Here is a 10,756-nt window from a genome sequence, read left to right on the forward strand (position 1 = left end):
AGACCTTTGCCATATAGTTGGAATATTGCTGTGTGTGAATTAAACCACAAACAAACCAAACCAAACCATCTGTAGTGTTCGCTATTGATTATTTTAGTTTAGTAAATGAACAATTTCCCCTTCGATAAACCGATAGGTTATGATAGTGTTTCAGTAACAGCCGTTTCACCGCTCCAGCAACCTCTACCAGCAACCTCTAACAGCAACCTCTACCAGCAACCTCTACCAGCAGGCACATCCCCGACAACCTGTTGACAAATGATGATGTTTGAACTTGTTTGATGGACAGGTAGAATGATAGTTCAGGTGAGAAAACGCTAGGAGCTGATGCCATCTGGTACTGCCGTATCTTAACACCTTCCGATTATTGGACTAGGAACAAACTACGATGAATGATAAGCTTTGAAAGTTCCATATGAAACAGAGGTAATAGGAATCTGACTTATGAAAACCTAGGCTTTGTTGCTTCTTATTTAACGCTTGTTGGCATCACGTGTACAGTCAAAGGTACTGTTTAGCATGAGACCACCAAGGTGTTGCCCATATGGTTGCCGACTGCCAAGATTAACGTTGATGGGGTTGATATGTTTGACGGTGTGGATATTTACGTTATTCATCTTTAGGAAGGCATGGATGTCCTGCCTTCCATTTCTTAACACACACACCTGGGTGTCCGACACCGCTTTTAGGACACCGGTAACACCTGTATACGTCATTGAAGAGCATCATGAAGGTGAGTTTACAAAGAAAAGTGGTTTCGGAAGGAGTTCAGTTGAATGCTGTCCCGGGCCAAATTTTAGTTCTTTTGCATGTACGATATTGTTTTCATAGGACGACACTTTCTCAGTATAGATTCTCGTACAGTACAGATTTTGACAAAAGAATAAAATGGTTTCTGCAGAAAGGGGGTTCAACGGTGCTTTAAAAAAAACTCTTAGTCTTACAGTATGTACACATCTTATATTTAGGATTACACGTTCTTAGTACAGATTCTGTTTAGGAGATAAACATCACGTGTAGGCCAATTTCCGGGTGGTATTGAGTATTTCAAGCACTTCATTTGGAACCGGGGTCAATTTTTACGTGTCAATTTTTTTTATGTGGCAATACGTAGCGAATAGTCTTGCAATTTCCCGGAGTAGAATCCCATTCGATCATGTTTTTGAACTAATCAGATTAAAGAACACGGTGACTTTGGGTTTTGGTTGGCTTGAGTTAAAATAAATGAATCAGCGGAAATCAGCTGTGACACCATGTATCATTTTTTTCGAGTCCACCTGCACTAACTAATACTTTTACAAGTCGTATTAGAAGGTCGGACTCCACACACAGACACACACAGACACACACACACAGACACACACAGACACACAGACACAAAGACACACACAGAGACACACACACACACCACACCACACCACACACACACACAGACACACACACAGACACACACACACACACACACACACACCACACCACACCACCCCATCCCACCCCACACCACACCACACCACACCACACCACACCACACCACACCACACCACACCACACCACACCACACCACACCACACCACACCACACCACACCACACCACACCACACCACACCACACCACACCACACCACACACACATCGCTCTTTCTGGACAGTGTTACCTGCTTATAGTCCAGGTGGAGGCAGCTGAAAAAAATGATGTCGGTCGTAGCCTCCCCAGTGCTGATTTTGTTTGACACTATTTGCAGTTAGTATGATGTCTTGGGCTCCTGAAAAGTCCTGTAATACTCTCAGATTGTGGTATCAGTTTTTTTCCACAGGCCATTTGATGTGGTTGAGGTCTGTGAGCATTTTCATGACATTTGGTTTGCACTACATTCTCACTGATTCACTGATTCTGCAGTGGTAATAGCAGACATGTCCTGGTTTGATTTCTATACGTACCCACCCCATTCTTATTTCCGGTATAGTTTCAAGATGAAAACGTCGACATCGTCATGCCTCCACAGAAAAATGAGGGTGGACCAAGAAAGACATCTTATTTAATGAAGGGGTGATGCATTCAAGAATTTTATCAAACATGGGTGGGGTGATTCTATTGTGCACAGAGGCATGTCTTTTTGTATAGCAGGTGATTGTTGCCCGAACAGCTTTGACTTGTAGATGACTCCAATTCTGACATGATGTAACATATGATATGAAAGAAGGTGAAGAGGAGAGTTAATTGTAAGCTTCCGAATGTATCAAAAGTGATTAGGAGTTATCTGACAGACCTCTTTGAATACCTACAACAAGAGCTTAGACGCAGTTATCGACCATGAAGCATAGTTTTCTAATACTTTGAATACCTACAACAAGAGCTTAGACGCAGTTATCGACCATGAAGCATAGTTTTCTAATACTTTGAATACCTACAACAAGAGCTTAGACGCAGTTATCGACCATGAAGCATAGTTTTCTAATACTTTGAATACCTACAACAAGAGCTTAGACGCAGTTATCGACCATGAAGCATAGTTTTCTAATACTTTGAATACCTACAACAAGAGCTTAGACGCAGTTATCGACCATGAAGCATAGTTTTCTAATACTTTGAATACCTACAACAAGAGCTTAGACGCAGTTATCGACCATGAAGCATAGTTTTCTAATACTTTGAATACCTACAACAAGAGCTTAGACGCAGTTATCGACCATGAAGCATAGTTTTCTAATACTTTGGATACCTACAACAAGAGCTTAGACGCAGTTATCGACCATGAAGCATAGTTTTCTAATACTTTGAATACCTACAACAAGAGCTTAGACGCAGTTATCGACCATGAAGCATAGTTTTCTAATACTTTGAATACCTACAACAAGAGCTTAGACGCAGTTATCGACCATGAAGCATAGTTTTCTAATACTTTGAATACCTACAACAAGAGCTTAGACGCAGTTATCGACCATGAAGCATAGTTTTCTAATACTTTGGATACCTACAACAAGAGCTTAGACGCAGTTATCGACCATGAAGCATAGTTTTCTAATACTTTGAATACCTACAACAAGAGCTTAGACGCAGTTATCGACCATGAAGCATAGTTTTCTAATACTTTGAATACCTACAACAAGAGCTTAGACGCAGTTATCGACCATGAAGCATAGTTTTCTAATACTTTGGATACCTACAACAAGAGCTTAGACGCAGTTATCGACCATGAAGCATAGTTTTCTAATACTTTGAATACCTACAACAAGAGCTTAGACGCAGTTATCGACCATGAAGCATAGTTTTCTAATACTTTGAATACCTACAACAAGAGCTTAGACGCAGTTATCGACCATGAAGCATAGTTTTCTAATACTTTGAATACCTACAACAAGAGCTTAGACGCAGTTATCGACCATGAAGCATAGTTTTCTAATACTTTGAATACCTACAACAAGAGCTTAGACGCAGTTATCGACCATGAAGCATAGTTTTCTAATACTTTGGATACCTACAACAAGAGCTTAGACGCAGTTATCGACCATGAAGCATAGTTTTCTAATACTTTGAATACCTACAACAAGAGCTTAGACGCAGTTATCGACCATGAAGCATAGTTTTCTAATACTTTGAATACCTACAACAAGAGCTTAGACGCAGTTATCGACCATGAAGCATAGTTTTCTAATACTTTGAATACCTACAACAAGAGCTTAGACGCAGTTATCGACCATGAAGCATAGTTTTCTAATACTTTGGATACCTACAACAAGAGCTTAGACGCAGTTATCGACCATGAAGCATAGTTTTCTAATACTTTGAATACCTACAACAAGAGCTTAGACGCAGTTATCGACCATGAAGCATAGTTTTCTAATACTTTGAATACCTACAACAAGAGCTTAGACGCAGTTATCGACCATGAAGCATAGTTTTCTAATACTTTGAATACCTACAACAAGAGCTTAGACGCAGTTATCGACCATGAAGCATAGTTTTCTAATACTTTGAATACCTACAACAAGAGCTTAGACGCAGTTATCGACCATGAAGCATAGTTTTCTAATACTTTGAATACCTACAACAAGAGCTTAGACGCAGTTATCGACCATGAAGCATAGTTTTCTAATACTTTGAATACCTACAACAAGAGCTTAGACGCAGTTATCGACCATGAAGCATAGTTTTCTAATACTTTGAATACCTACAACAAGAGCTTAGACGCAGTTATCGACCATGAAGCATAGTTTTCTAATACTTTGGATACCTACAACAAGAGCTTAGACGCAGTTATCGACCATGAAGCATAGTTTTCTAATACTTTGGATACCTACAACAAGAGCTTAGACGCAGTTATCGACCATGAAGCATAGTTTTCTAATACTTTGGATACCTACAACAAGAGCTTAGACGCAGTTATCGACCATGAAGCATAGTTTTCTAATACTTTGAATACCTACAACAAGAGCTTAGACGCAGTTATCGACCATGAAGCATAGTTTTCTAATACTTTGAATACCTACAACAAGAGCTTAGACGCAGTTATCGACCATGAAGCATAGTTTTCTAATACTTTGAATACCTACAACAAGAGCTTAGACGCAGTTATCGACCATGAAGCATAGTTTTCTAATACTTTGAATACCTACAACAAGAGCTTAGACGCAGTTATCGACCATGAAGCATAGTTTTCTAATACTTTGGATACCTACAACAAGAGCTTAGACGCAGTTATCGACCATGAAGCATAGTTTTCTAATACTTTGAATACCTACAACAAGAGCTTAGACGCAGTTATCGACCATGAAGCATAGTTTTCTAATACTTTGAATACCTACAACAAGAGCTTAGACGCAGTTATCGACCATGAAGCATAGTTTTCTAATACTTTGAATACCTACAACAAGAGCTTAGACGCAGTTATCGACCATGAAGCATAGTTTTCTAATACTTTGAATACCTACAACAAGAGCTTAGACGCAGTTATCGACCATGAAGCATAGTTTTCTAATACTTTGGATACCTACAACAAGAGCTTAGACGCAGTTATCGACCATGAAGCATAGTTTTCTAATACTTTGAATACCTACAACAAGAGCTTAGACGCAGTTATCGACCATGAAGCATAGTTTTCTAATACTTTGAATACCTACAACAAGAGCTTAGACGCAGTTATCGACCATGAAGCATAGTTTTCTAATACTTTGAATACCTACAACAAGAGCTTAGACGCAGTTATCGACCATGAAGCATAGTTTTCTAATACTTTGAATACCTACAACAAGAGCTTAGACGCAGTTATCGACCATGAAGCATAGTTTTCTAATACTTTGAATACCTACAACAAGAGCTTAGACGCAGTTATCGACCATGAAGCATAGTTTTCTAATACTTTGAATACCTACAACAAGAGCTTAGACGCAGTTATCGACCATGAAGCATAGTTTTCTAATACTTTGAATACCTACAACAAGAGCTTAGACGCAGTTATCGACCATGAAGCATAGTTTTCTAATACTTTGGATACTTTTGTTACTTTATCGAATATTTTAGGAATGTGAAGCTTTTATTAACCATGACATTGAACTATAGTTGTTTTTTTCTATACTGTGTTAATCGTGTGACACCAAATGAATTGTTTGTTTTATATATCAGTACCAATTATGTCGTGCTATGTTTAAGTAATATAACTACAAACTGTCATCTTAGTCGCCATTTTGAATTCTGGATAATATGAAATATTTCTATGTAACATACTGTCACTCTAAAATTTAACAAGAAACAAAAACAACTGATTCTAGTTACTAGAACAATGTAAACTTTCAATAAATATATCACCACCATACATTTCCATGAAAAGTCGGAGAATCGCTAAAATCCCCTGTCTCAAAGACTAATCTGTAAAACATTATATTACCACGACATTACCATACACAATAACTTGTTTTGTGCCCAAGCCACCACTCTAGAAGAGACAAGTGTCAAAAGACATCAAAAGTATCAACTTTGGATGTAAATGGAAACATTCGGTGTTAATATTAATATGTAAATTTAAGTGCCGAAAAGACAACACACGACAATTCAAGATGGGAGTCAAATTGGCAGCCATTTTGATTTGTTTTCATAAACAAAATGTGTCAAATAATGTCTGCATCCTTTAGCAATACACAAAAGTCAAAATGAAAGTGATTACATTGATAGTAGTAAAACTGTCCATGATTAAGTGTGAGGTGTTGTCTGGCAGCAAACCAAATGTAATGAAAATGCTCACAGACCCCCACCAAATAAAATGGCCTGTGAAAAAATACTGATACCACATTCTGAGAGTATTACAGGCCCTTTCAGGAGCCCCCGACATCATACTCAACATCATACAAAATCAGTACTTGGTACGAAATCCTATTTCTACACCCCTTTTGAGATTCTCCTCCTGTACTATTATGGTTGCACAGACATGCACCTTCTACGAGTCAGCGGATTCTAGATGGTCTTGTCTTGATGGACCGTCCAGTGTTCGATCGCACAAACTCATGCACGATTGTCTCGTGCTTATTTTGAATAACATATATTATTAGTAAAATATGACCTGGTAACAGATGTATGCAGTATTTAATTTGTAAAACGTGCACTAATAGAGCGCTGTCATCCGGAGTTCATATTCCTGTTTCTACCACGATCCTGGGTTTCCAAAGGGAGACAAATCTGTCCATTTCCTCATTCATAGGAACAACTGATATGAATGAATTCTTTATACTTTCTTAATTTGTTCGTTCATTTTAGTGTTTATTTTATCGATCACCATACACATGAAATCTGTTTACTGTAATCGATTGAGAAATTTATTTGAGAAGTTTTAACCACTCCTCTTCTGTTTATAAACAGCACTATTGTACTGGTACAACGCAGCTGAAAAAGGGTTAATCAAGCCACAGGGAAACGTTCTTGTAAGTAACCGTTATAAAAGCTAAGAAACGTACCACTTAACGTTTTCGAAATTACCGATACTACCATATTAAAGTGAAATGTTTTCAGAAAACATTCGCCAAAACACATTCTGTGGTCGAGGAGCAAGCCATAAGTCCATGATTAAGTGAATGTAGTGCTGGCATGAAAATTTGCCAAAACAGCATAAATGGACTTTCCTGAAAATACCCGTACGGAGTTGTTGCATAAACACAGATGTGAAACAATGCAACCACGCAGTATCAAAACATCACTGATTTTCACAATCCGAACGTGACAAAGCCATTGCTATGGCAGAAATGGGGGCCTCACAATGTCTTAAATTGCAGCCAGGTAGCCATCAACAACTTGTTGAGCCGTTACCAACAGACAGGACAGGCCGTCCAAGAGCTGGTAGACCAAGTGTTACCACACAAGCTGAAGGCAGCTACATCTGCGGAACAGATCCGTTACGGCGACGGCCTTGGGACACACCATCAGCACTATTGTACTACTACGACCCCGTATGGCTTGCACCAGAATTTACTGTCCCTTTCGGGGAATGACCTTTGTGGTCAGCATAGAACACGATTTGTCATCTTTCATGGAAATTTGACTGCTCAAAGGTACAGAGACTTGTGAGTGAGTGACTTTAGTTTTACACCGCACTCAGCAATATTCCAGTTATAAGGCGGCGGTCTGTAAATAATCGAGTCTGGACCAAACAATCCAATGATCAACAGCATGAGCATCGATCTGCGCAATTGGGAATCGATGACATGTGCCAACCAAGTCAGCGAACCTGAACACCCGATCCCGTTAGTCGCCTCTTCCGGCAAGCAGTGTCACGATACAGAGACGAAGCCTTGAGACCAACTGTGCTACTACTTGTGTGTCAAAAGCTGAGGGGTTTGATCCTGCAACAGGATAATGCACGCCCCATACTGAAAGGCTCGGATAGACAACCTCACCAGCACAATCTCATGATATGAATCCGATAGAGCATGTTTGGGATCATCTTGATAGACAGTTTAGAAGAGTTTAGTTTAGACCTCCACCAGCAAATCGACACCAGCTCGAACTAGTTCTCTTGGATCTGTGACTCAGGATTCCTGCTGACGTCATCCGGCGTCTAACGTCATCTACGTGTTTTGGCATGTATCGATTCGCAGATGCTACTGGCGGAATGGACAGATCCCTAATGTGACTTGAAACACATCTTGTGAATGACCTGCAACATTTCATTTGACCCCACGTCTCTTGTGCTTGATTCCGTGACCAGATTACCATCGATTGGACATTGGTGATCCTGTTGCATGCTTGGTATATGGTTAAAGTTTCTAGAATAAACAATATTTCTATCATATATGATATATCATATATTCGTTATGAGCCACAACATTGAGTGATAAGTTGTTTTCGTCAGGTAGTTTATATAGCCATTGTTATAAAACCTTTTTTTATAACATTCAACGAAATTTGGATAAAATCAGAGTCCACGGTCGGTCCCCAGTGTATCGTGGTCACGAATCGCGGGTCATGACTCGCGTGTCTCAAATATCAACAATAGACAAACCATCGACCCAAATGGCTTTATGTCTGTTTCATGAAATATGATTGCCCGAACACTTCAACTATATATATCCTATCTTTGAGCGTTCGCCAGTCATACCGAAGACCAGGGCTCGATTCCCCACATGGGTACAAAGTGTGAAGCACATTTCTGTGCTAAGTATTGTTAAAACTACAACCACTAACTCATTTGACCATTTGTTTCATGAGACATGATTGCCCGTTCACACTGCAACATCTCAACTATAAACAGCCCATCCACCACATTGGCTATATCTGCTTGCTGATTATTTTCATGTTTGTAATGGCGATAATGAAAACATGAAATCATATTCTCCATCCAGCTTCACATCGACGGCCACTCTGATGGAGCTCCCCCCGAACAACGTGATATCATTCCGAAGTTCCGACGGCCGACGACGCGTGATGTCTACAACATGATGCAGAAAAACGACGCCTTTATCATCGTGAGTATATATTCCTCACCTCGCCCGTTCCCCTAAGCAATCTTAGTGATCAGATGATCATACGTCACACATCTTAACAAAGGCTTACGTTCATCGTACAATTGAATCGTCCTGATTTCCTGATTACGTAAAGTAACCACCATGCACGCACGCACGGATCCTGAACCATAAGCAAGGGACACAACTCAGTTTCGAGTGGGGTCGTAGACCACTAAAAATGAATTGTGTACAAGCATATACACAAATCTCCAAACAATCGAGTATTTTTATATACGTGTTTATATCTGGCGGCGGTAACACATCTGACCGAGTCAAAAATCATTTGTGCCCCTTTCATTCTAGGCAGCAGCTTTCACAGGCCTCATCAAACGCTACATCTGGGTGTGGTCACCATGGGACAAAGACCAAGGGTTGCCCGATCACATTGCAATACCGCTGAAACTTGGAACAGTGAAAAGGGAGGTAGAGGGTAAGCTGATTGAGGATATCTGTGGCTGTCCTGTCCTTGAATCTGATGAGTTTGACGGCTTAAATGAGGAACAGTGTTTGGTGGCAGACAACGCTCGTTTCGAGTCTCCCTATTTGGAGATGAACGCGACGAGGTGTAACATACAGGTAGAAGATGCCATGATGGAGGTTGTGTCGGAGACCAAGGCGATAGAACTAATGAAAACCGGTAATTGGATTACCTCACTTGATAGCGTCATCCTTGACATTGATGAGGACTATTATGGCTGCGAGGCTGCGGTTCAGCCTCTGTATGATGTAGGTGTGACAGATATACAATTAGGGTGGATATCGTTCATTGTAGGTAAATTATTCTGCCCTGCACTCCCAAGACAAGAGCACGTGGCTGACAACTTCTATGCGGACGTACTCGACAGGGTAGTAATAATAAAACAATTCTGTCAAAAAAACAATGCAGTCTTTTGTAAGAAGAAATCCGAAATGAAGAAATACATCTTAACGTCTTTTACAGATTCTATCGACGTCAACATTAATCCACAGCTGAAACCCATGCTGTGTAAAACGGCCGTTGTTTCACAGAACGCTGTAGAATCTCTTATTAAACATTTTGTCAGATATAACATCCATCAGCTAAAAGCCATGAAAGAAATCGGGATATGCTTTTCGATCTCCCCGCGAACACATGCCTTTGACCCTTCAGTAGGCATGCGAACATGCGATGGATTCAACAGACCCAACGAAACCGTTGTCCCCTTCCACACACCTACACCTGAAGAGGTGAGCTTCAGAACCAGCCAGCTCAAGGTGATGCTTAGTGCAGGGCGGATACAACCAGGTGTAGTCACTGTGTGTCGTTCTATGAGGGACGGCTACACACCAAGGAAGTATTTCCACGTCATAGAACAAGATCTCCTAAGTGTGTTGAAGGACGTGTTTACTTCCGTTGATGACACTTCTATATTCTACGACCCCTATCTACTGGGCGGAACATTCGGATGGCCAAACAGACATTAAAAGTGTGTTAAAGCAAATGAGATGCGTACCTGTTTGTCAAGACGGTATATTAATTTATGTTTGGAAAATAAAAATATAAATTGCCTCTTTGTCAAAGGAAAGGTAGAAGACATTAGATAATAGATTAAGTCAATCAAATATACGCATTTACAGAGTTGACATTGTGTGTTTTGTTGAAGAGAGCCTAAAATTTGCGATGTTGCTCTTAAATGTTTCTTCTATTTTTCGAGTCTTACCTAATATCTATTGAGCTGCCGAAGTTAGACCTACGACCAAGAGAAACTTTCCTCAGGTCGTTATATATCTAGTCTACTACACACGTAAAAGAT

At 40.1% G+C, this 10,756-nt stretch overlaps 1 protein-coding gene across 1 annotated transcript; it reads left to right on the forward strand.

Annotated features, from left to right (window-relative positions):
- Positions 1-332: 332 nt before the first annotated feature.
- LOC137283647 (uncharacterized) lies at positions 333-10,511 on the forward strand. Its single transcript, XM_067815254.1, has 4 exons — positions 333-733; positions 6,847-6,908; positions 8,823-8,945; positions 9,288-10,511. Exons 1-4 carry the CDS (start codon positions 520-522, stop codon positions 10,425-10,427), a joined length of 1,539 nt encoding a protein of 512 aa, XP_067671355.1. The 5' UTR covers positions 333-519; the 3' UTR covers positions 10,428-10,511.
- The last annotated feature ends 245 nt before the right edge of the window (positions 10,512-10,756 follow it).

Source organism: Haliotis asinina, chromosome 5 (genome assembly GCF_037392515.1).
Source record: "Haliotis asinina isolate JCU_RB_2024 chromosome 5, JCU_Hal_asi_v2, whole genome shotgun sequence".
Lineage (NCBI taxonomy): Eukaryota > Metazoa > Mollusca > Gastropoda > Lepetellida > Haliotidae > Haliotis > Haliotis asinina.

Bases quoted from the DNA above. Each gene is read 5' to 3' on its own strand.
- LOC137283647 (XM_067815254.1), top strand. From the start codon at position 520: ATGAGACCACCAAGGTGTTGCCCATATGGTTGCCGACTGCCAAGATTA. The intron at 734-6,846 runs GTGAGTTTACAA...GTTTATAAACAG, and splicing joins CATTGAAGAGCATCATGAAG to CACTATTGTACTGGTACAAC. The intron at 8,946-9,287 runs GTGAGTATATAT...CTTTCATTCTAG, and splicing joins AAAACGACGCCTTTATCATC to GCAGCAGCTTTCACAGGCCT.